We start from the raw sequence: 26605 nt of genomic DNA on the forward strand, positions 1-26605 counted from the left end.
CGTGGTACCCATGAAATGGAGGCAGAGGGGAAAGTCAAGGGCCAGATGCGAATTAGACCCAATTCATTGGTACCAAACACGAAATACACTAACTAAGTTGTAATAACATAAAAGTATTAGTCCTCCACCACCATTTTCACTTAATGATAACATATTGACTTTCTACCATCATTTTAAAACAATGTTCTATCTGAACCACTTATTGTATATATTCTTTTCATTTTTTTATTATCATTTTATCACTATTTTTATTATTAAATTTGTATGTAACATTGTGTGTGATATACTGATATGAAATCTCAATTTTAATTTTATTTTTTTCACATGTGATTTTATTTTTATGTAGTTTACTATTGTTTTTATAGTTAGTTATAGTAAGTTCTTGACCCCAGTAGGAGGAGAGAGTTCTAATAGGAGTAAAAAAAACAGCAACAAAATATACATTAACACACATTTCATATTTGTTTTTTATTTTCACCTACCATATCATACATAATAAAACAGCAAACACTAACTACACAATAATTTCTTTGACATTGTCATCAAGATTACTGTGAATTAAAATTTTATTACTATTGAAAAGTATTTGTTATCATCGTTATTTTAATATCTATTTTTTTGTCTAAAAAAATTGTATTTTTTGAGTTATTTATCCAAACGCTACAACTTTAAAATAAGTAATTCTATAACTAAAAATCCAAACACAAAATAACTTATTTATAAGCTGTTATTAATAAAAGTCCTTATACTTTAAGCTCTTTTTTCAAAAGAGTTTAATTATTTAAGCTCTTAGTTGTTAATTATTAGAACTTTCTACATTCTAGATCCCAGCCACGCACTTAATTAATTAAATTATGTAATTTTTGATCCACGGGATATGCTATAGTTTAATTAAGTTAGTTAAACCACCATTTTAATAATTTGAAACGTTGGTTTGTTAAAGATTGATCGTTTCTTTGTGGTAGGATTTTTGGCTCCTTAAGAATTAATTTTGTTTGATGAGTACATCTAAAATGGGGAATCATTTTTTAACAAACTATTTTTTTCTATCTAAAGTACCGGTTTTAATTAAATTAAAACGAGAAAACCATTTCGTGTGTGCTAGAATTGAAATGGTCCAATTTGTGTGTGTTGTCATTGACATGTCCAATTGGTGGATGCCATCTATAAAATGACCCATTTCGCGTCTGTCAAGGTTGGGTTGGTAGTCAATGCTTCCTCTACCATACATGCCACCATTTCGTGAGCGCCAGCGTTAAGATGGAAGCTATTTCCAATTCGTGGGTGCTTTCCATAATTTGGTGCTGCGCATCTTAAAAAAGGTTTCGATTCACATGTATTTAAGAAAATAAAAATTTTTCTATATTTATTTCAATAAAAAAAGCCGCATGCTGCTACCCTTTCATATGTAATATACAGACATACAATTCTCTGATGATATAAAAAATGGTGCCTAGCGGTGGCCAATTGTTGACCCACCACTCAAATGTGTAACGCCTAGCGGTGGCCAATTGTTATGAAGGAAAGGTTGCTTAATTAGTATTGAGAATAATAAAAGTACGATAACTCATGGAATGTTACTGTAAAGGCAAAATGAAAAATTGGGCACCAAAAATTGGGCCTTATAGTGTGGGCTATGTACTAGGCTAACAAAAACATAGAACACATAACATTAATACAAAAAAAATTGGTAAAAATTAGAGAGAAAAAGTCTTGGGTTGTTTTGCTTTTTTTTTTTTTTTCTCCTCTTTAGACGAAGACTAAATTTACAATACATGACTTAAAAAAAAAAACCCTAATTTACAAAGTAGAGGAAAAAAAAAAAAAAAAGGAAAACACCTTCTATGACACCTTTTTTCTGTCTGAAACTCTTTTCTTTTTTAATGGTTTTCTTTTTTTTTTTTTGACAAAACTCTATTATTTCTATTAGAATTCATGAACACTAACATATCTTATAAATTATAGAGGTTTAATTTAAATGTTGTAACATTAATTCAAAACTATATAAAAATTTTAGATTTTAAAATTGTAAATTTTAATTATGTAATACATTTTTGAATAATTATAAAAAACGTCTTTAAAATTTTAATATTGAATATTTGAATCTCCTAAGTTTTAAAATATACAAAACAATTCATAATGTTTACTTTTTTTTGTTAGACAATATAATAGTCTTCCTTTAATTTGATTCTTGTAATCAAAATGACTGTTTTAAAATTTTTAAATATTTTCAAGAACTGTTTTGAGATTTTTAAATTCTTAGGGATAGTTTTATACTTTACTCTTTGAATCAAATTGGAGAGAGACTAAATTGTCTAAGAAAAATAAACGTTGGAGACTGTTTTATCTATTTTAAAATCTAAAAACTAAAGTCTCTGATTTTAAAAATCTCAATGATTGATTTGAATAATTACTCTACATTTTTGTTTATATAAAAAGAGTTTTTTTAATTATTCATGTTAATTAAATTTAATTATTTTTATTTTTAAAACCAAATTATTTTTATAAAAGGATTTTTATTTTTTTATTTATTTATTCTTATATGGGTTTAAAATTCTAGTGTTTGTAGATTTTTAGTGTTTATAAATACCAACAAAAATCTATTTTAATTTTTAAATATAATTTGAGGGTCAGTCACCCATTTAAATTGGTTTGATTTACCCAAAAGGTTGCATCTCACATTAAATCAAATTATATATGTATGTGCAGCCCTAATAAATCGTTCTTGTTTGAAATAACTTATTGTGCATCTATATTAAGTCATATCGATTTATATAAAGACATTTCTCAAATAAAAGTTATAATAAGACAAAGAAATAATATTGAAACCAAACCAATTAAAATGGGTGATTTATCCTAATTTTAAACTATTGTTACAATATTTAAATTAAAAGTGCATAATTTAAATATAATTTAGTGTTTATAGATATTAATAGCACAAATTATTTTTTATATTATTTTCGTTATGGTAATGTACATGTTAGTGAACCAAACGAGTGATAAACCAATAGGTGGTGGGCCAAAACTTTTTACTACAAGCGAGAATCTGATACTAGCAGTTTGATAAATGCGAGAAATTTGGGAGAAGCCATGCATTACAGAGACTACACGAAACTCTGCATTCTTGCAAAAAAAAAATCTTGTGAATTACAAAAACATGGAATTCTTACTGTTGAATTATATTTGTCTCGATATTAAAAAATATTTATTGAATTTGCATCAAACTATGTTTTTATCCATATCTTTTAACTTTTAGAATTAAACTTTAACTTGTAGCTAAAAGTATAGGATAAAAATATATATGACATATACGTAATAAAGAATAAAAAAAGATTATAGTTGGCATTACTTAATTAATTAAATTATTTAGTGGAAGTTTATAAGGATGAATTTTTTTCTTAACTTAATATTTACCAGTAAATTAAAAAATTTTGGTTGAAATTAAATTTTTTATTAAATAATTAAATAATTATTAAGTAATGTATAAAATATAAAATGAGCATCTGACAAATTTGGTGTAGTGTTTTTTTTTTCTAAAATATCATTTATCGTACATAATTTATCACAAAAATGTTTGATTTTATTATTGATTAAAAGATAATAAGTTAATTATATTGATTAATGTCATTTATTATTATTATAGTTATTATTATTATTATAGATTTAATATATACATAAACAATGTAAGAAACACATCATTACTTATCAATATATTAATATTGATTAAATTTTTCTTTCTTCAGCACCTTATGCCAGTCCACTTCTCTCTCTCCACATGTCTCCTTGTCATTGGCTCCATTCTCATGCACGGAATCATTTCCAGATTTTGCATGCAAATTAGTGTCATTATCCTTGCCTAAATTATTGGCCGGATCAACAGTTTTCGTTCCACCTGAATTTTGAATTTTTGGATCTGACTTGTCGTTGCCCTGCGACTCCCCCTGAACAGATTCAACACTCTTCTCTTCATGGGAACCCTTCTTAAGCATTGAGATTTATTATGACCATATCTAGTACAAAATTCACAAAGCAGAGTTAAAATCATACTAAAATTATAACTGAATTTAGGTTTTCTGTTGGGCTGAATTTGTGGGCCGCGAAACTTTATTGTTGTTATGGGCTAAGGTGAAAGAGTGGTTTAATAGGCCCCTGCAAGCTGGTGGATAGAAGATGTCAATAATCCACGGCTTGGATAAGTTCTGATGAAATGGTTGAGGAAGACGCATGTGACGTGGTGATGCAGAAACATAGAAGGAGATGCTGTGCTTGAGGGAGAAAGAGCAAGCGCGTAGAGCGCGATAAGATTGATCTTCAGAGGGCGCATATAACGCGATAAGAGAGAGGGCGCATATAGCGCAATAAAAGAGCGCGATAAGATTGATTTTACATATAGCGCGATAAGAGAGGGCGCGTATAGCACAATAAAAGAGAGGGGGCGTGATAAGAGAGGAAGGAGATGTTGTGCTTGAGGGAGAAAGAGCAAGCAGTGATCTCTTCAGAGGGCGCCTAGAGCACAATAAGACTGATCTTCAGATGGCGCATAGAGCGCGATAAGATTTATCTTCAAAGAGCACATCGAGCGCAATAAGAGTGATCTTCAGAGAGCGCGTAGAGCACGATAAAAGAGTGCGATAAGAGAGAGAGGGGATGCTGAAACATAGTGCAAACGGGACTGTTTGAAACAGAATGCAGACAGAACTGCCGGAAGGAGGCACAGACAAAACTGCAGGAAGGAGGCGCATACAGAACTGCAGAAGGAAGCGCAGACGGAACTGCAGGAAGAAAGCGTAGATGGAACTGTCGGAAAGAAGTGCAGACGGAACTGCCAGTAAGAGATCTATATTTATTTTCGAAAATTGTGGTTATAGTGAATGATCTATATCATGAATGGTAGTTGTTTCTTGTTAGAACAGGGGTACCAAGACTAAGATAAGATTTTCACTTGAATGGATGTAATAGAGATTGGTTGGATTCTGAGCTAAATTGAAAGATTGATTATTCATTGTGGGAGGAGGTTGAAAAAGAAGCATGATGATTTCTCACCGGAAAGATGATAACATATGTATCCTCTTCAATGAGGATACCATGACTCTGATACTATAATAAAATTGTGAAAGAATGAGAAAAGAAAAGATGAAAAATGTTGTACTTTGTATTTCTTGATTGATTGAATTGTAAATTATGAAAGTAAAACTAAATATTATAGAACATTGGCCTATAGAAGATAAAAGCAAATAAAGATAAGATAAGAACAAATAAAGATAAGATGAGATAAAACAATAAAAGCTAAAATTGCAACTGAATTGATGTATTCTGTTGGGCTGAATTTGTGGGTCGCGAGACTTCTTTATTGTTGTCTTGGGCTAAGGTAAAAGAGACACCATCAACTATGACATTCTTGATCACGAGCAACTCTAAATTTATTTGAACACAAGTACGGACATATCTCTCATTCTTTGCCAGTTTGGTGGCCAAATCGACTTTACAGCTGCAATACGTAGCATTGCCTGCTCCTGATAATACCATATTGGGAGACCGAAGACCCGAATCCAAACTAACGTAGAACCGAAAGATTGTTCACCAGGTCGGAAATCAACATCCCATGGTTTCACCGCTACGTAGTGACCCTCAATCAACCCAATACCGACCAAACATGACATTCTCACAATCCTCAGCAACATCGAATTTTACCAGGAAGTACCCAAATTCCACGTCTAACAAAGTGAAACTTTTTTTTATGTCATACTACCCTCACAACTAGATTTTTGGTTACCGACGAAATTACCGACAGATTTTGTCCCTCTGTAAAAGTCCCGTCAGAAAATTACAGACGGATTTTTACCAGTTACCGACGGATTTTCCCTCTGTAAATTTTTCATCCATTTCCCTGAGACGACGAACTTTCCGACGGGTTTTTCCTCTGTAATTACAGACGGATTTTCCGATGAATTTTTCGTCTGTAATTACAGACGGATTTTTAGACGAATTTTCCGTCTGTAATTACAGACAAATTTTCAGACGAATTTTCCGTCTATAATTACAGACAGATTTTTCAACAGATTTTCCGTCTGTAATTTGAACTTTGGAAAATCATCTCACACTCTGATTACAGACAAAAAATCCGTTTGTAAATCCGTCAGTAAGGTAAAATAGATTTTTTTTAATTTTTCTAATTACAAAATAAACTTGTTTTCATACAAAATAAATATAAATTTAATACAAATTTTTATCTAATTTGTATTCGAATATTTATAATATTTCAAAAAATAAACAAATTCATCATATTATCAAACTAAAAGAAAAGTACTATAAACAAACAACTCAATATAATTCAAAACATAAACAAAATGTATTGATCATCAACTATAATTCCTAGTATATCATCAACTCTATATTCTTTCTTTTTCTGCCACTCACACAGACCCAGTCATCCATTTTCGACACTTCTATGCCTTCTAAGAATAGTGAATATTTTTGTAAAAGTTCTGGACCTGCATAAGGAACAAAGGAGATGAATTTAGGAGGAGAATGTGATTCAAAGCAATTCCACCAACAAGAATATGCATTTGGCAGCAAAGAGATAGCTGCATTCCGAATAAAGAAAATCGATAATGAGAATTAATTGAACATTTAAACTACCTGTTCACTTAAGATTCCAAAGAGACCAATAATTGCTCCAGGCTTTGCAGAAAAGATAATTTGATCAGCAAGATTTAACAGAGGATTTAAAAGTATGTTTGCGATGACCACATCATATTTATCCTTGTGAGTGACTCTGTCTATCTCGAAAGCATTTTCTCCCTCGACAACTCTAGATGGCCAATCATCCCTGCAGGATGAAGAAGTTTGGCTTGCAATCAAGTGCAGTTGTAGCTTGTCTGGTCTGATGTTATTCAGAGTAGCATTTTCAGATGCTGATGCAATTGCTTGTGAATCTATATGGACTCCAACGGCAAAGGCAGCACCAAACTGCAAAAGTCTATTATTGGTGAATATGAAACTGCAGAAGGTCTAGAATTGCTTTCCTGAACTCTCATTTGATTAATTTCTCAACTGATTCTATTACATCAATAATATGCTCTTTCATACTAACTTAATAATTAAACCCTAAACCCTATATAAGGCCCAATAAGTACAGAACATATCATATCAAAATGTCTCTGAAAATTCATATCTGACATATGTTCTGTCAATTAACTCCTGAAAGTTTTCACTAATTTGATAACCCAAGTATTTTCTAATCGATGCTATGAAAAAAAAAAAATCCTTACATCGAAGCTACCACAAAAAATTAACCAAAAAAAGACAGTTAAAATATGTGAATATGATAGAGACGGTTATAATATTTAGCTTTCCACACAGAGATGTTCAAGGAAATAAAGTAAGAATGAAAATGAACTCTACTGTACAGCAAAGGCATTCTAGCTAACTGAAACCGGAGTAGGTATCCCAGTTCCAAATAGCTTTTTCATTTTACTTTAAGTTCTTAACATATGCAGATCATCAATAAAATACCTTTAGAGCTGCAATTGCTAGAATTCCAGTGCCAGTGCCATAGTCCAAGATGTATTCTCCTCCTTTTATACGGTCATGTAGGAGTAATAGACATAATTTGGTAGTCGGATGGTCTCCAATTCCAAAGGCTAGTCCAGGATTAAGAATTATATTCATTGCTTGAATATCCTGTGTAAGATTCAAGATTGCTCATTAGAATATACTAGTCTCACAAAGAATATTCAATTTAGGATGAACAAATAGTTCTCAGACAAAAAGGATGTGGGGAAAACAAGAAGAAAAATGGTCAAAGTTAAAAATGGTATTCAAACAAGATGCAAAAAATTCAATACTTAAATAGATTTGCAATGTATAATTACCAACTATAGGAAGTTTAGCAACACATTATCTGTAATGAAAAGGGAAGATAAACTCTGACAAAAAAATAAGTGTGAGATATGCGTACAGGTGGAGTAATCCACTTGGGCACCACCCATAGGCCTTCAGTAACTTCAACTGGATGAAATGATTCCTGAAAGCATTGAAAAATTTGTAAGTTTATTTCCAGTAACATTCTCGCACTGACAGTTTTCCATAATATGAATAAGTGATCATTCCCCAAATAAGAATGCTAAGTAAAGAACGCAGTAAATTTAATAGCTATTAAACAGAAACCAAACAATTAGCAGTTAGTATTTAACAGCTAGAACACAGGACTAACTCAATTTCATAAAGAGCATCATTGCCTCATTGACTCGATTTCTAGTTCATAAAAGATGAACCTGTCTGATTTTCACTCATGCCCTTCCAAAATTGATTTGAACAGAAACACTAGAAGATACACCCAAAAATTTCAGCTACTCTGCCTTCGAGTGAAAGGCATACCAAGACATTTTTCTCATGAAAAACTTTGCCAAATATCATAGAACAGAGACTAGATGGCTGAAAAAATGTGAATATAGCATAATAATGCAGAACTTCAATAGCAAGGAAGTTGCGTAGATATTGGATCAATCTTCTAAAGCAACACAAGAACAACTTCATGATATTGATCTAGAAAAGAAGCAAACTGACCTGAGCTCCTTTCATCCAGTCATCCTCCTCAATAATTTTAACTTCATATCTTGGTATCTCTTTCAAACCAATAGAATCAGCAGCATGTGAAATGCTCATAATTACACGCTAAACACCTGCTTAACATTAAATAAAGAAACACCAAAACAATAGTAATTACTTCAGTTGCTTCTTCCTGAAATTCTAATCAATAACAAATCTGATAGTTTGATGGAATTGATGGTTCAAGGCCAAAAGAAAAAAGAAAGAACGAACTTACAGTCAATTTAATATGCTAAATTTGTAGTGGGTGAAAGTTGTCAAAAGTAGAAAGACTTAAGCTTATGCATAGCTCTAGAAACCGTAGCATTAGTTTCATTGCCATTGATGCTGAGACAGTTTTCTTCATCCACTCCCTGCTCTCATTTCAAGGTGCCAACAAGAATCCCAGTGTTGTGAGCATCCTGACCCTGCTGTAAATTAAAATATTAGTCCGATCATTTAATTACCAACCAAACAGATTAAATTTTAGAGATATTATTTACTTAATTGGAGATAGATGTGAGTAATTTCTGTCATTAGTTACCACAATGTGTTAGTTTCTTGATAGTTAGTATCCTTTACATAGTGTGTATTTCTAATGTAAATCTAAATCTCACCGTTAGTAAAATTCAATTCTAGCTTTCTGTCAATTTTTCCCTCGTTTATCTGTTACCGTGGTCCATGGATAACAGTAAATGAATAGCATAATATTTTTTAAGTTGAAAATCAAAATCAGCTTATATACTAATACTTAAATTCGTGAGGAAAAATCAACAATTTCTTTAACCCATGTTGCAACACACCACTGATTTGAACCTTCCACCTAAACCTTTATAATGTGCCATTTTTATTTGGTTCCATTCTAATCTGTAACTAACAGAACAGGTCAACTGATGCAAACAACTCTGACATGACAGATTAGTTCAATTACAAGAAAGAACAATAAGTCATCTGATTCAATCAACAGAGTAGCAAACACCTAAATTTTAACTAGAGAAACTATTCCAATTTTTTAAATACTTTCTCACCTCTCCCTGGAATTAAGTTCATCACCTAAACATAATCTCAGGATAAAATAGAAAATTCATAGCACCAAAATAACAGCCAACAAATAACAGCAGCTAATTGTTTCACAGCATCTGTGAAACCAAGCAAAATGCAAGGAAAATTCTAAATTACATATCACAAATCAAGCACGATGAATTCAGAATAAATGATAAATAGTGGACAATGATTTTATCATACATTTTCAGGAAATCCAAAAAAACAGATGCACCAACATTAATCAGTTACCAATTCCTAATTATCACAGCACAAACCCCAAACCAAATAAACCACACCAAATAATTTAACCAGCGATTCCTAGATTTCTATCAAAGATACTAACAATAGTTTTCAATGGGGAGCACCTCTGTATAATAAATCTTCCAAGATAAACAACAATCAAAAAAATTTCGGAGTTTTTAAATCAAGTGGATTCGCAATCAAAGGAACCCAAAGAAAGATCAACAAACTTAGAACTCAACACGAATTCAGGTACAGGGCGGGACCACCAACGCGAATTCCATGGACACCCACAACCCAAAGCAAGAGATATTAAAAAAATAATAAAAAGTAACCACGCAAGCAACAACCAAAAGATAGAATGATCCCGATGCTTTGCTTCCTGTTTCTCACTCATGTAAAAAATACCTGAAGAAGCGATGAGAAGAGGAAACCATCAAGTGAAGGCATAAACAAATCGGTGTTAGGTTTAAAGGGAAGAAAAAGTCGCTGAAGAAGGATTAGGGTTTGCCCTCGTAAAAGAGGGGAAGAGAACGCTAAGCATGCTCATTCCAAGTACGAATTCCAAGGATTAGGGCTTGTCCTCGTAAAAGAAGTTGCCCCCATAGAGGATTTCCAGATGCTTCAGCATGCTGCTTGAGAACGCTAAGCATGTTTTGGTCATAACACTTGAGAGATGATGGTGAGATGGATAACGTAGCTCGCCATCTGGTCCTAAACCCATCGATATGCCCTGCAATATTTAAAGATATTGATTACAACCTTATCAACCATACATACTAATCTTAAATTGGATATTTGATCACATAGTTGTCGGATCCAAAAGTCTTACAGTAATTGTAGAGCCCATGAAGGGAGAGAACGAAGACTTGAAGCTCTCGCAGAAACTCTGATACACTTGAATTGGAGTCTTCCCATCAACTGCCAGCGACAGGCACTCTTTGTAATGCTGTCCTGACCGATCCTTGAAGTAAATATTGGGTTGAGACTCGCCAATCCGGGTAACCCAATTGGGCAAGGGATAGCTCTACTAATTAGCATAAAATCCAGATGAAGAGAGAATATCTTATCCACATTTAGCCCATACAAAACACTCTAGTCTTTGATTCTCATGGTTTTTTCAGTTTTCATTAATAAAAAAATCTAGGTTAATGTAAGAAAACCATACCCATACAAATAAAATAACATAAAATCCTAATTTGTGTTGACTTGTTAAGTTATTATTCATCTAGCTGAGTGGCTGATGTTGTTGAATAACTCAACACAAATATTTACATACTCTGAATTTAATTCAAAGCTAACAATATATAGAAAAATCAGGTCAAAACAAAAACAACACAGAACTATTTAATTAATTAAAAGCTTCTTCCTTGGTTAAACCCAAATAAAAATCCCATTTTTCCACACAAGATTCTCACCAACCAAAAACAGAACCCAGCATGCAAATCAAAACAGAAAAAACTTACCGATTTGGATCTTCTACCAGCACCAGAATGCTTCTCCGCTTGAATAGGTTCAGACTGAAGAGCTCTCAGAGTGAATCTAATCCCAGCTTTCTTCCACCTAATATTTTTCCCGAAACAAACCCTATCATTCGAAACCCTAAAACCATCCTTCAAATTAATAAAACCCAGCTCCCTATTTCCCAATTCGGGCATTCCCAATTTATCTTGGGAGCTCCCAAACACCGAAATCTCCATGATCAACAGCAAAAAACCCTAGTAATAATCACACCGAACGAAATATACCGTAATAAAAATGAATCAGAAAAACCCACTCGAAATTTCCGAGATAATTAACACAGGAAATGAAGTATCTGAATGAAAGAAGAGATTTTGAAAATGGATAAAGAAGAATTGGGGGTAACATCATATATAAAGGTGTGGAACTCTCGCACGCGCTTTTTCTTTGAAACCGGTAAACGTGAGACAAAAGCTTGCGTAAGACACACTTTCACTTGCATCCCCTTCCTCTGTTTTCCCCCACACATTCACATTCATTCATTTTCCCCCAAACCCAATTCAATGGCAATCCCCTGCCCCCATTTCATTGCCTCCGAGAAAGCAGCCATGGAAGCTGGCCTTCTTCTCCCCTCTTCCTCTCTCTCCCAGCTCATTCTCACCCAAGACGATTTGAAGAAAATCGCCGCCTACAAAGCCGTCGAGTACGTCGAATCCGGTATGGTTCTCGGCCTCGGAACCGGCTCCACTGCCAAACACGCCGTCGACCGAATCGGCAAGCTTCTCCGTCAGGGCAAGCTCAAGGACATCGTCGGAATCCCCACTTCCAAGAAGACGCACGAGCAAGCCCTCTCTCTCGGGATCCCCTTATCGGATCTGGACTCTCACCCCGTCGTTGATCTCGCCATTGACGGTGCCGACGAGGTTGATCCTTACCTTAACCTCGTCAAGGGCCGCGGTGGCTCCCTCTTGAGGGAGAAGATGGTTGAAGGTGCTTGCAAGAAGTTCGTTGTAATCGTCGATGAGTCCAAGCTCGTTAACTATATTGGTGGTAGCGGTTTGGCTATGCCCGTTGAAGTTATTCAATTTTGTTGGAAGTTCACTGCTTCCAGGCTTCAGAATCTCTTTCAGGAATTTGGTTGCGTTGCAAAGCTCAGAACTTTGGGCGAAAAGGCTGAGCCTTATGTCACTGATAATGGCAACTATATCATTGATTTGTATTTCAAGCAGAGTATTGGGGATTTGAAGGCTGCCAGCGATTCCATTCTGCAAATCGCCGGTGTTGTGGAGCATGGAATGTTCATTGACATGGCTACCACTGTTATTGTTGCAGGTGAACTTGGCCTAACTGTCAAGAATAAGTAGTAGCTTAATTCAAACACCATTAAATGACATGAACAATAATGTAGGCAAAATTGGAATAATCAGGGAGGTAGTTTAATTCGTCAAGGTTGATGCTTTGACATTTGGGGTGCCCTTTGGGGGCTTCTAACATACGATATCTGGTATAGTTCCATGACAATTATGTGTCTTGTAAAATAGTCAAGGTGAATGGCAAATGACCTTGCTAGTCAATATATTATTATTTGGCTTAAAAACATTTTATATGGTAGAAGTAATACTTTATCTTCACTAATGTGGTTACTTTCTCTCTCTCATTCATAATGTGTTTGATTTTGATGTGATCTTCACTCTAATACAAAATCTTCTTTTTTCACCTCAACATTTTGTTGGATGTATTTTTGGGGATTCAAATAACATTTCTCTACTGGGAAGGTGAGGAGGGAGCAATACTTTTACAAAGAAGGGAGAAGCACTTGTGATAGCCATGACATGACAATGTTATCCAATGAATTAGACTTAAATTTAAGGTCCATAACAATCTCAATCTATTACAGGGAAGCTTATAGAAGAAGAGAAGGTTGCAGATGAACACTGACTCAGAGAGTCAGAGTGAGAAGCACCAAGAGAAATTTTTCTGGCCTGTCTCTGTAGGTAGCAAATAGGAGTGTCAAATGGACAAAATGGCCAACCCAATATGGGTTAATCAGGTTAGACCCATTAAAGATTTCATTTTTACAAACCTATTTTTGAGCAAAAATCCGCCTATTTAAAGTAGTTAAAACAGGTCATCCCGATGGACTCGACTCATTTTGAAAACCAAAGTTTGTCTGTCTCCCCATGTCTGTCTTATTTGCATGTTAACTGCTTTTATTGATGTTTTGATAAGCATAATGTAATGGTTATAATCTGAACATGTTGAATAGTTGCCTTTCACAACAAAGTTCATAATATATTATTAAGTAGCCAACTACATAATGAAAAGAGCTGAATTCTTTAATGCTCTTGATAACTCATTGCTATTTCTCAGCCAAGAGTTTCTAAGGCATAACATCAAAGTAGAGGAAACAACTTTTTGAAATTGTGCTCTTGCACACTTAATATGTTCATATGAGAGGATGAAGTCAGGGCTATCCAAAGTTGCAGCAGTTACTCCTACTTACATAATAATCTCAACAGATACCACCATTGTATTGCATAAACAACCAAATGGAGGGCAAATTGTAAGGAAATAAAGAGTTAAAAAAAAAGAATTAAATTTATTTACATGGAGAACTGGATTCAACATTGGAACATTACAATTTCATCTGATGTTGTGACCTTCCCCAGAAGCTTGTGATCCCAGGAACCAAGTGAAACTCATCCATTCAAACTCAGTTTCAACACCAACCAACAATCACCTTTACCAAACGGTTTTCTAGAGATAGATTCCCACCAAGTGGGATTCAAATCTAGCTTCTCCAGCACCATAGCAATATCAATATGGCTGAGAGCTGGAAAGAACAAGAAGCAAGCACATCAATTAGCAAACTGAAAAAACCTAGACATCAAAGAAAGCAGTACCCAGAAAAAAATTTCATGCAACGATGTTCTCCTATACAGTAATTGGTGGACATGGCTAAAACCATAAATCCTAAATTATTATATTTAAGTTAACAGAAAAAAGTAAGACAATGCTCAATTGTTTTTGTTCATTAGATAAATTTGGTCACCATTATTAATACCAGAAATAGGATAATACACAACAAACCTCCCAGCCGGGAATTTCATAATATTGGCAATAAGATAGTAGTAAAACTATTAAAACTCCTTTAGCTTCTCTGTCTTTCTATTTGTTTATGTATCATCTCAGCCATATTTGAGTTTTTACATATTGGGGTTTGCTTTCAAATGTGTACCTGTTCAAATGTCATTCACATGCAATCTTGGTATCAAAGCTGCTGAGGCAGATTGCAAATGCCTGAAATGCTGAGATAGGATATCGATAACCCATTGTAAACAGATCCTTCCCAACTTTGATCTTATCATGTTCTGGTCCAGCAGGTCCATTTTCTGTGGAAGCCACCAGCTGAAAGTTTTTAACGGAAGCAATTGTCACCCGCCCATGAAAGTTCAAGCACCAACACTGCAGCTGCTCGTGCCACCTGGGCGCCTTGATCCTTTTGATCAGCCAGGGGTCCAGAAAGAGAGTTGTCAACACGATTTGACCTCGATCGAAAAAAAGGGAATGTGGGGAACATATCTGCATTGCTGAGGGAAAACTCGGTCTGTGTAGGGGCCACCCCTCCCGGTTCAATTGCAGAAGCAGGAAGGGAATCCATGATGCAGTTCATTCTCCTAGGCCCCCTGCTTGCCATATTGAGGTAGATACACAATGAGCATTACGTGGTCAGCATGTAAGCAAATAGATTTTCAGCAAAATCTTCCACTACTTGGATAAAATGTTTTAGTTTAAGAATTGAGTTAATCCAAAGAAGAACCTATTATAGTTGCATAGTACATAATGCTTTCAATTCATATGATATGTGAGCCACTGGATAATTGCCTGTAGGAACCTTGGGTGCAACTTGTTTTAAATTCACCAGCCTGGTGGAGCGACTTTTTGTAATCTTTGCTCGGGCATGGGGAGGCTGTCCATCATAGATTGTGAACTTATTAAAGGGGAAGAAAAAGGTGTAAGTATTCACACTAATAAGGAAGAAAATAATGAATTCTCATGTTTCATGATTAGAAAAATCACCTCCCTTTGACATGTCGTCTGCATGCAGAGAGATGATATAATCTGTGCAGGTGGGACGTCTGCATTTGCGTGCAGGCAAAAGGAACTTCCCATCTTCAGATAGTGCTGAATTGGAGAGAAAAAGAGTTAGAATCTTTAGATATTAAAAAGGAAAACAAAAACATAAAATAGAAAAGGTTTTTCAAGTTTTTCGACGAAAGAAACCGAAAGTTTTATCATATACTCACTATTAGATATGTTAAATAATGTATTAGGACCTGATATTTATTTATTTCTGTTTTATGCTTATGTGTATGATTCAGTTAATAGGGTCAAAGTTATTAGTGGCCTCAGAGGCAAGTTAATCTTTTTTGTTCAGATAGTTTCTATTTTTAAGGAAGTGGAGTCCTATTCTTAAGGTAGTGGAGTGAGTGGTTAGATTTTTTTTGTTATTGTATTTAACAGTTTATTGAATAGTGTCAAAGTGAAGTTTTTTGCTTCTTCAATTCTCTAGTGTTCAACTCTTTCTCTCTTTTTCTCTGAACATACAACAGTTCGAGTGTGAGTTCTGCAAATTCATTGCAGGACAGTGAGTGAGAGTGTGTGAGGATTGAGTGAAACAACAACAAATTGGTATCAGAGCCTTAAGTATCTTAAGGGCTGTGGTGATGGAAGCTTCATCAACAACTATTGGGCTAGCAGGCATTGCTCCTCCAATCCTTGATGGGAGCAATTATCATGTCTGGCAAGTGAGGATGAAAGCATTCCTTGAAGGAGCTGATCTGTGGGAGGCAGTGGAGGATGACTACGTGGTGCCTCCATTGGTTGCCAATCCAACTGCAAATCAACAAAAGCTCTACAAAGAACGTGTGACTAGAAAAGCCAAAGCAAGATCTAGTCTCTATGCTGCTGTTACTCCTATTATTTTTAATAGGATTATGAGTCTAGAATCTGCAAAAGATATTTGGAATTTTTTGAAGAAAGAATATGAGGGCAATAAGAAGATTAAAGGAATGAAAGCAATGAACCTTAAAAGGGAGCTAGAAAGAGTGCAGATGAAGGAAAATGAATCAGTTCAAGAATTTGCTGATAAACTCCTAGACTTAACCAATAAATTGGCACTGTTGGGTACTGATCTTGGAGAGAAAAGACTTGTCGAGAAGCTCCTGTGTTCTGTACCTGAAAGATTTGAAGCTACTATAGCATCTCTTGAGAACACAAGAGAAATCTCAGAGATGCCATTTGCTGAAGCAGTTAGTGCTCTTCAAGCACAAGAACAAAGGAGGGTACTGAGGAGAGGAGATGACCCAGTTGAAGGTGCAATGCAGGCTAGGGTGAAGCATGGAAGTGGTGAGAAGAAGAAGCAAGGCAAGCAGTTTGGTGCTCAACAGACCAGTTTTAGTTCAAGTGATGCACAAGTGAGGAAAGGGAGTGATGAAGCCTGCAAACACTGTGGAAAGAAAGGTCATCCTTTCTTTAGGTGTTGGAGAAGACCAAATGTAGTCTGCAGGAAGTGTGGGAAGATGGGGCACATAGAGAGAATCTGCAAAGAAAAGAGCTCTCAACAAGGAGAGGCTCAAGCAGCTGCAGGTGAAGTGGAGCAATTGTTTGCTGCTTCAGGCTTTGTGTCTCAAGTCTCATGTGATGGGTGGCTGGTGGACAGTGGCTGTTCCAATCACATGTCAGGAAATGAGGCAATTTTCACTAATATTGACAGATCAGTCAATACTAGAGTGAGAATTGGGAATGGTGATCATCTAGAGGTTGAAGGAAGAGGCAATGTGTTACTTGAAGGCCCTGGAGGAGTGAAGCTGATGTCTGATGTCTACTATGTTCCCAAGATAGATCAGAATCTTCTGAGTGTGGGACAGTTAGTTGAGAAGGGCATGAAGATTGTGTTTGATAAGAATGAATGTGCTATTGCAGATGAGGAGGGCAAACTCTTGTTTAGGATCCCTATGCAGAACAAAACATTTGCATTCGATCCTGCAAGCAAAGAGAGCAAAGCTATGGCATGTGTGCAGGGTCAGGAGGAGTTGTGGCATAGAAGGTTGGGCCACTTTCACTATAAGGGATTGCAGTTTATGCAGAGGCATGGTTTAGTTGAAGACTTGCCTCAGTTGGGAAGTGAAGTGTCTGATTGTAAAGGATGTCTGCAAGGGAAGCTAGTAAGGAAGCCATTCCAGAAAACAAGATGGAGGGCCAAGGAGAAGCTTCAACTGGTTCACTCAGATGTTTGTGGGCCTATGCCTGAGGAGTCACTGAACAAAAGCAAGTACTTTGTGACCTTCATTGATGACTGCACAAGATTTTGCTGGGTCTACTTTCTCAAACAAAAGTCAGAAGTTGATGAAGTATTTCTGAGGTTCAAACAAGAGGTGGAGAATGAAGCAAATTGTAAAATAAAGACAGTGAGGAGTGATAATGGTGGTGAGTATACCTCAAAAAGGTTCAAAGCCATCTGTGAGGACTCTGGCATAAAGCAGCAGTTTACAGTTCCTTACACTCCCCAACAAAATGGGGTGAGTGAAAGGAAAAATAGAAGCATTGTGGAGATGGGAAGATGTATGCTACAAGGCAAACAACTACCCAAGAGCTTCTAGGCAGAAGCAGTAAATACTGCTATCTTCTTGTTGAATAGGTTACCAACCAAAGCTCTCAACAAGCAGACATCATTCGAGGCATGGCATGGGTACAAACCAAAGGTTAGTGGACTAAGAACATTTGGTTGTCTATGCTATTACTTGACTCCTTCAGTCAGTAGAGACAAGCTTGATCATAGAGGTGAGGCTGGTATCTTTGTAGGGTATAGTTCTCAGTCTAAAGCCTATAGAGTGTATTGTCCTGATGCACAAAAGATTACTGTGAGTAGAGATGTGATTTTTTGTGAAGATAAAAATTGGGAGAGAGCAGTATTTGAAAAGAAAATGACTGACAATATTGTAGTTGAAGCTAATGTGCAGAATGAGGATGAGTTAAATGAGGAAGCAGATCTACAGAATGAGTGTGAGCTGATTGAAGATGAATTGATTGATAGTTTGCCTATGCGAGGTACAAGACCACTGGCAGAGGTCTATGCCAGATGTAATGTGGCTCTCCTAGAACCAGGAACAGTTGAGGAAGCAAAAGGAAGTGTGGAGTGGGCCTCAGCTATGAAAGAAGAACTGAGCATGATCAACAAGAACAACACATGGCAACTTGTGTCTAAGCCTGATCACAAGAAGACTATAGGTGTCAAATGGGTTTTTAAGACAAAATTGAACCCAAATGGCACTGTGAACAAGTATAAAGCCAGGTTGGTTGTGAAGGGATATGCTCAAGTGAGTGGGGTGGACTACTCTGAAACTTTTGCTCCGGTTGCTCGCATGGATACCATCAGATTGCTACTAGCTGTTGCTGCACAGAAAAGGTGGACCATCTATCAGCTGGATGTGAAATCAGCTTTCCTAAATGGTGACCTATTTGAGGACATCTATGTAGACCAACCAGAAGGATTTGTTGTTAAAGGCCATGAAGATAAAGTGTATAAGCTGAGAAAAGCCTTGTATGGGCTGAAACAAGCTCCCAGGGCTTGGTATAGCAAAATTGATTGTTATCTGCATCAGCTTGGGTTCCAGAAGAGTCTAAGTGAAGTCACTCTGTACTACAAACAGAGTGAGAGAGGCCTTGTGGTGGTGTCTATCTATGTCGATGATCTGCTTGTTACAGGAGAGAAGGAGAGTGAGATAGTGAAGCTGAAGGTAGGACTGATGAAGCAGTTTGAGATGACAGATTTGGGGAGAATGTCTTACTTTCTTGGCATGGAGATTCAGCAAAAAGAAGGTGAGATATTCATCTGTCAGAGAAAGTACATCAGAGAGGTCCTAAAGAGGTTTGAAATGGGAGAATGCAAGACAGTCACTACTCCTGTTAATCAGAAAGAGAAGTTAAGCAAGAGTAATGTGCAGGATTCTGAGCATGAGAATGAGTACAGAAGTCTAGTAGGCTGTCTAATGTATTTAACAGCTACTAGGCCTGACATTCAGTATGCAGTGAGTATTCTATCGAGGTTCCTTCATTGTGCAGCTAAGGAACATCTTACTGCAGCAAAAAGGGTGTTGAGATATCTAAAGGGGACTCAAAGTTATGGTGTGAAATTCAAAGCAGTTCCTGAGATGAAGCTGGTTGGTTTTGTAGATAGTGACTGGGGTGGTTCGGTGGAAGACATGAAAAGCACAACGGGTTTCTGTTTTTCACTTGGATCAGGTTGTTTTTCCTGGAGCTCAAAGAAGCAGGAAGTTGTAGCACAGTCTACAGCCGAAGTTGAATTTGTGGCTGCAACTGCAGCTGCAAAGCATGCAGTATGGCTCAAAAAGTTACTCTGTGATTTGGGGCTGCAAGAGAAAAGATCAACTGTGTTGTATGTGGACAATCAAGCTGCAATTGCAATTGCTCAGAATCCAGTCTTTCATGGCAAGACTAAACATTTCAAGCTGAGATTCTATTATCTGCGTGAAGCACAACAGGAGGAAGAGGTGGAGCTGAAGTATTGCAAGACAGATAATCAGATAGCTGATGTCTTCACCAAGCCTCTTGCTGTTAGTCGATTTAGTCAATTGATTCATGAAGTTGGAATGTGTCCAGGTCTCTAATCCAAGGAGGAGAAATGTTAAATAATGTATTAGGACCTGATATTTATTTATTTCTGTTTTATGCTTATGTGTATGATTCAGTTAATCGGGTCAAAGTCATTAGTGGCCTCAGAGGCAAGTTAATCTTTTTTGTTCAGATAGTTTCTATTTTTAAGGAAGTGGAGTCCTATTCTTAAGGTAGTGGAGTGAGTGGTTAGATTTTTTTTTGTTATTGTATTTAACAGTTTATTGAATAGTGTCAAAGTGAAGTTTTTTGCTTCTTCAGTTCTCTAGTGTTCAACTCTTTCTCTCTTTTTCTCTGAACATACAACAGTTCGAGTGTGAGTTCTGCAAATTCATTGCAGGACAGTGAATGAGAGTGTGTAAGGATTGAGTGAAACAACAACAAGATAAACTAAGATACAAATAGTATGTTTGGGTGGACCGGTTGCGCCTTATAAAGCACCGTAGGAGATGCTCCCTTGGACCAGGCTGCAAAAGTTATTGGCCAATCAGAACGAATTATCGGTTCAAATTCTATCATGTGTGCATATATATGATTATTTTATTTTAGCACTTTTTATTTTTGTTATAATTTCAATTAACAAACCTTTGAGTTCTCACCAACTCGATCATTAGCATTGTTCATCTCTTAGGTTTTCGAAAAACAGGAAGGTGCGTTTAAGAAAATTGAAATATTAAAATTATTTTTAAAGTAATAATTTATTTATCATGTAATTAATAATTATTCTAAAATATGTTAATAAATTCAATACTAAAAACCGAATTCAAACCGTATACAAAAATTCTAAGAAACTGATTTGATGATTAAATACTCTCTTAGATTTTAAAAAGAAAATATTATAAAATTGACTATATATAAGTCTAAGAGCATTATATAAGAAGAAACCATAATATATAAGACATTAAGCATCATGATGAGAATATTTTATAAAAAGAGCAACCCATATAAAAAAAGCTTGTAATATTGTAACCTCGTAATATATGCACTATTCCAAATATGTGCACTCATATATGATCTCTGTTTTAATTCCTTTTGCGACCCATGTTAACTTGAGTGTCAGAGTCCTTGCAATAGGAGAATGGTGGCAATATCGTGTCTCCAATCTACTCTCTACAATTTTGTTCAAGTAACTTTTAAACTCGAGAGAAAAAAACACTTCTGAATAATGACGACGTCTGTAGAGACACGTTGCTTATCACATTCTCCTCATTCTAAGTTCTACCCAAGATGAGTTTAGCACAACACATATTCACAAGATGAACAATATAAAAAAATGAGTAGAAAATACATGGTCACAAAAGACAAGTATTAAAACACATAATACAAAAGTTTCCACAAAAAAGATGAAAATATTTACAAATTTCAATTTGTGATTACATCACTATACGCTTCAAAGACTTATAATTGCTAGACCAATTAAATGGTCGATAATTTGGAGGCTTAATAACAACTTAAAAATTGTGAAGCAAGAAATCAAGAAAAAGGTTTTTGCAAATTTACCACAAAGAACACAACTTGACACCCAAAAATCAAAATTTACAAAGTTGGAAGACGAAAACTCATTCTCTATTAATGAAAAAAATACTAAAAATCCTTATTAAGCTCTTTGAAGGTAAACCACATTCATACTTAGACACGTAAAAGTATGGCTTATTTTAGTCAAATTTTATAAAATATTTTAGAGCATATTATTATTTACAAAATAATAATATGAAAATTTGTGGTAGAAATAAAGGAATAATCTTTGAATAATTATTTATTAAAAAAAAATCATGAGTCAATTAATCTAAATAAGAAAAATCCATCGTTCAATTGTCCAAACAATTACTTTAGATCGGAAAAAGTTTCATTTAGATAGATTGCACTTAAACGAAAAGAATTTATTATGCAATTGTTTTAAGAGAAATAATTTCTTTATTTTTAAACTCAATATTTTTACGATTGAGTTACTTTTTCAAGCATAGTAAATTTAATAATTATTGATTATGACAATTTGAATTTATTTTGATGTCTTCGTCAAAATCTCAAAAACTCAAACGCTCAAGCTTACAAGTTACGAGTTGGGGTATCCACAACGAAAAGTCCATAAAACTGAAAAATCAAAAAATAAAAAAAAATCTGACATTCAAGGAATAGAAACATTGACTCTTAATCCTAGAATCACAATATACAAACTTTGATTTAAAAAAATCTAACTTCCAAACTCATAAAGCAAGGTGGCAACCTAGGATTGATAGAAATTATGGTCAGAGATCGAATTTTATAAAAAAAGTAAGCAAAATAAAAAGCTTTACCTTAAAGGATGAGACACTTGGGCTGAGATCTGAAACTCAGAAATTTTTTTCGAAAGAAAGACATACCGAGTTTGAAGGTCTGTTCTAGAATATTTTTATAAGCCCAATACTAACAACTGAGTCCAAGAGTATAAGAAGTTCTAAAAAACCGATTTGATGATTAAGTGTGTGTTTGGATTACAGTTTGCAAACGGGAGTTTGTATAGAATTGATTTTGCAAACTTGATTTTGATTAAAAGTAAGTTTGTGTTAACGTGATTTATGTTTGACAATCTTTATATCAAAATGGATTATAGTAAAGTAAATGTTGTTTGGATTATACTACTCAAAATCACTTTTAGATAAAAAATTACTAAAAGAGACATCAATTAAAATAATTTTTTATATTATTCTAGTATTTTACTTTAGATATTTGAATAAATCTTATTAATTTATTTTATAATAAAGTTAATATTTACTTACTAAATTAAAGTTGAAAAAATATATTTTAATACATAAAAACACTAATAAATATTAAATTAAAAGATAAAACACTAATGAAATACATAAAAAATAATATCTTATACAAAATTAGTACATAAGAACACTATTATTTCTACTGCATGTGATTAATAATTTGATCCCTAATCGAATCTCGAACATGGTCCATTTCTGCAGAAGAGCTAATGGTTAGAGTTTGATCTGAGCTTTCACCAACATAACTATTATCTTCTCCATCAAGAATGTTTGCATGTTCATATTGATTAAATTCAGTATCTATTTCAGAATGTCTTCTAATAAAATTATGAATAGCTATTGTTGCACATACTATCTGCACTTGAGTTTCAATTTTGAACTTGGGCATGTGTCGCAAGATAGCAAATCTATTTTTCCACACTCCAAAAGTCCTTTCTATTGTGCATCTTAAGCTTGAGTGATAATAATTAAATACTTCATTATGATTTGTAAATCCAGAAGAACGCCTAAAATCTGTAAGATAATAGCGCTCACATTTATATGGACCAATATATCCTTTCGGTGTTGGATAACCGGCATCTACCAAATAATATTTACCTAATGAAGAAAAAAAAAATAGTTACATGATAACCAAGTAAATATAGTTTATTTGTAAGAAAATGATAAAAATTAACCTGGAGGAAGATGCGGAAAATTCATGGTAGGAGTTGTAATAGCGTTATCAAATACACGAGCATCATGTGCAGTGCCTTCCCATCCAGGTAAAGCAAAAATAAAGCACATGTCCCAATCACACACAACCATTATATTTTGTGTTGGATATCCTTTTCTTCCAATAAATTTGGGTTGATCACTTGGGCTAACCACACATGGGATATGAGTACCATCAATTGCTCCTATAGCATTTTTAAAAAATGGCCAATATCGTTGGTCATTTTTTATTTTGCTATGAACATTCTGAAACTTAGGATCCGATGGCTTAATATATTTAATAGATAATCTCAAGCAAGCAACCAATACCTCATGAAAATGTCTACTTACTGTCTCTCCAGAATGTTAAAACCTTTCTTGTATCATCCTATTACCCACTCTATGACCAACTGTATTTAAGAACATTGCAACCATTTCCTGAACTCCTATTTGTCTTGTACATTTTAATCATTGTTCAACTAGTTCATCACAAAATTGAAAAAAAAAACATGTTTTTCCATCCGAAACATTTCATAACAACGAATGCCATAGGGGTGCACATGGGTCGGGTGAAGCCGAGTTTGATGTGACCCAGACCCGACCCGAAATATACACTGGGTCTATTTATTAGACCCGAACCCGACCCTAGACCCGATGAAACCAATACACTTTCGGGCCACAATTATACCGGGTAAAAACTGGGTGAAAACCGGGCCGTTAACATTACATTACATTGATACCTTCTTGTAAGCTAGCATGTAAAAATATCCAAATTTTCAAGACTCCAACCATTATTTAACATAGTAAAATTCACTTAGAAAAATATAACAAAAACTAACCATTCTTTAAAATTAAAGCATAACCACAATCAATACTAAAGCAAAACCACAATCAATACTAATATTGTCTAATAATACCAAATATTTAAATCAATACAAATAACACAATATTATGCATTAGTCTAAAGTCTTATGCATTCTAAACATAAAACATTAACTTATAGTCTTATAATGACTAATAACACAAAATATTAAGGTTTACAATACTTAAATTCCACATAAGAATAGTCATGATCCATCACTAATAACACAAAATATTAATTATGTATGATGACCGGACCACCGGGCCGACTTTGGGTGCCCCGAGCTATGGCCCGGACCCGACCCGAAATAATGACCGGGTCTATTTTTGAGACCCTTACCCGGCTCTAAACCCAATGAAATCACACCAAATTAGCTCCTAAAGTGTTCGGGACCAGGCCGGGTCTTTGGGCCGGGCCGGCTCTGTGCACCCCTAGAATGCCATGGCCACATAAAATTTCTTGCACCCATAAATAACCTGTTTGTTTATTAGTTCTGTATAGTTTTTTGCACAAATAATTGACTGCATATTGACCAATTAATGCAGAAATATTTTCAATTTCATCTGTTTCTTCTTCTATAATGAAAAGTAATTTTGATTCTTCATGTTGTTCCTTTTCATACTATTCAAACAAATACTCCATGTTCATTCCAAATTAATTAACAAAAATTAAGTCCTACATAAGAATATAAATAAATTCTTATCAATACCAAACTAATAAATAAATTATATATAATAAGAACAATAATTAAGTACCACAAACATTATATAAAATGATAAATAACTAAATAAGCAACACACAAATTTTTCTATTGTCTTATCCTAGCATAACAAAAAATTCATGGACAAATTAAAATGGAGTACAATAATAACTTAACTAGTTTTGCATGAAAATAAAAAAAATATTAATTTTGCATGAATGGTAGTGGATTATATGCTACATGTTTGGGCCAATCCAACAATCTTTGCTTATATCCTTTTAAGGATACAAACATTTCTCTAGCCGGTTTAAACATCATTAGTTGACAACAACGACTATGAAAATCGGGATCACTAGTGATCATTTCCATCTTTTAAATCTCAGCCATTACTTTTCCAATAGATGCACCGGGTACTAGAAATGTGGACACAATAGTTGAGCGTGATTCAGATGCAGAGGCAATTCTACTTATTGCATCTGCAATTTGCTTTGAGGCAGAAACTTTAAAATTTTTCTTCTGTTTTGTTGTTTCACAAACCACATCTCTCTTTCTTTTTTCCGTATTCTTTTGACTATTATTTTCTTGAGAAGAGCTAAGATTTATGTGTTGAAATTCAGAATTAACTCCCACACTAGCGCTTATACCTTCTTCACTATCTCCGGAACCTTCCTCTATATCAACATGACCTTCCCCAAAGTATGGTCGATATCCATCACCATATTCTTTTATGCCACTAGGTAACATTGCCATCGACCATAACATCTTTAAAAGGGAGCCCTTTATTTCTGAATTTTTCATATAAGGAATTTTCCTGCATGTGTACAACTAATCAACACAAGACTTATTACCAAAATTAAAGTTGAAATTTTTGTTTTAATAATAAGTTACTATGTACCAATTGTTTTCTCTCCCACCATTCATTTGGTGCATCAACAGTATGTTTAGTATAATCCCATCCTAAATCCGTTTCTTTGCCAAAAAGCTTGTACCATGCTGACCATTCATTCTTAAGATTGTCCCACTTATTTTTTAATTGAATCTTATCATATTGTTTTCCAGTTTTTTCATTAAATTGAGACAAAGCATCCTTCCAACCTTTTTTTATAAGAGTGGTTCCATTACTGTTTAGCAACTTGAACTAAACATGCTTAGATAAATTGTTTAATAGTCTCCATGTTCCATGCTGCTTTTGTCTTTAGAGATTCATTGTTACTCATTGTTCTATTAGAAAAAAAAAAAAATATATATATATATATAAGAATATTTAGTCAAATATGTTAACTTTTTTTAAAATTTCAAGTAATAACGTGAGAATGTTAATTTAATATTATTTTTATACCGTACTCTCAATAATTTTATTTTTATAAGACTTTTTTTGGCATCCAACATTCATAATTTTATTAATATTTATGAATAATTTTTTATTTAATTTATTTTTTTAATGGGATCAATTAATCTATATTATAAAAAAAGTTACAATAAAATATAATATATGAGAATTATAATTATAAATTTTACATAGTTGAATAAAAAATAAAAAATTTCAACCGAAACAAAAATAAAGTATAATAAAAT

At 34.4% G+C, this 26605-nt stretch overlaps 3 protein-coding genes across 12 annotated transcripts; 1 reads left to right on the plus strand and 2 right to left on the minus strand.

Annotated features, from left to right (window-relative positions):
• Window positions 1–6186: 6186 nt before the first annotated feature.
• On the minus strand, window positions 6187–11840 carry LOC112748179 (uncharacterized). Of its 7 annotated transcripts, none has more exons than XM_072217576.1 (9): window positions 11340–11546; window positions 10706–10900; window positions 10282–10606; window positions 8828–9017; window positions 8569–8684; window positions 7961–8026; window positions 7516–7683; window positions 6640–6969; window positions 6187–6491 (listed from the first exon to the last, which is right to left on the minus strand). In XM_072217576.1, exons 5-9 carry the CDS (start codon window positions 8665–8667, stop codon window positions 6456–6458), a joined length of 699 nt encoding a protein of 232 aa, XP_072073677.1. In that variant the 5' UTR covers window positions 8668–8684; window positions 8828–9017; window positions 10282–10606; window positions 10706–10900; window positions 11340–11546; the 3' UTR covers window positions 6187–6455. The 7 variants fall into 7 exon arrangements, 6 of the variants coding, with proteins under 6 accessions (XP_072073677.1, XP_072073676.1, XP_025652171.1 ...); XM_072217575.1 differs by having other exon boundaries at window positions 8828–9020; XM_025796386.3 differs by having other exon boundaries at window positions 10706–10903.
• On the plus strand, window positions 11694–15899 carry LOC112748178 (probable ribose-5-phosphate isomerase 2). Of its 4 annotated transcripts, XM_072217572.1 has the most exons (5): window positions 11694–12666; window positions 13232–13384; window positions 14718–15037; window positions 15226–15349; window positions 15443–15899. In XM_072217572.1, the coding sequence occupies exons 1-2, from the start codon at window positions 11694–11696 to the stop codon at window positions 13270–13272; spliced, it is 1014 nt and encodes a 337-aa protein (XP_072073673.1). In that variant the 3' UTR covers window positions 13273–13384; window positions 14718–15037; window positions 15226–15349; window positions 15443–15899. The 4 variants fall into 4 exon arrangements, with proteins under 4 accessions (XP_072073673.1, XP_072073674.1, XP_072073675.1 ...); XM_072217573.1 differs by having other exon boundaries at window positions 14715–15037; window positions 15226–15899; XM_072217574.1 differs by having other exon boundaries at window positions 14718–15070; window positions 15226–15899.
• Window positions 14584–15031, minus strand: LOC140179073 (tubby-like F-box protein 3). Its single transcript, XM_072217671.1, has 2 exons — window positions 14795–15031; window positions 14584–14742 (listed from the first exon to the last, which is right to left on the minus strand). The coding sequence occupies exons 1-2, from the start codon at window positions 15029–15031 to the stop codon at window positions 14584–14586; spliced, it is 396 nt and encodes a 131-aa protein (XP_072073772.1).
• Window positions 15900–26605: the final 10706 nt, after the last annotated feature.

The sequence above is a fragment of the Arachis hypogaea genome, chromosome 15 (assembly GCF_003086295.3).
Source record: "Arachis hypogaea cultivar Tifrunner chromosome 15, arahy.Tifrunner.gnm2.J5K5, whole genome shotgun sequence".
Lineage (NCBI taxonomy): Eukaryota > Viridiplantae > Streptophyta > Magnoliopsida > Fabales > Fabaceae > Arachis > Arachis hypogaea.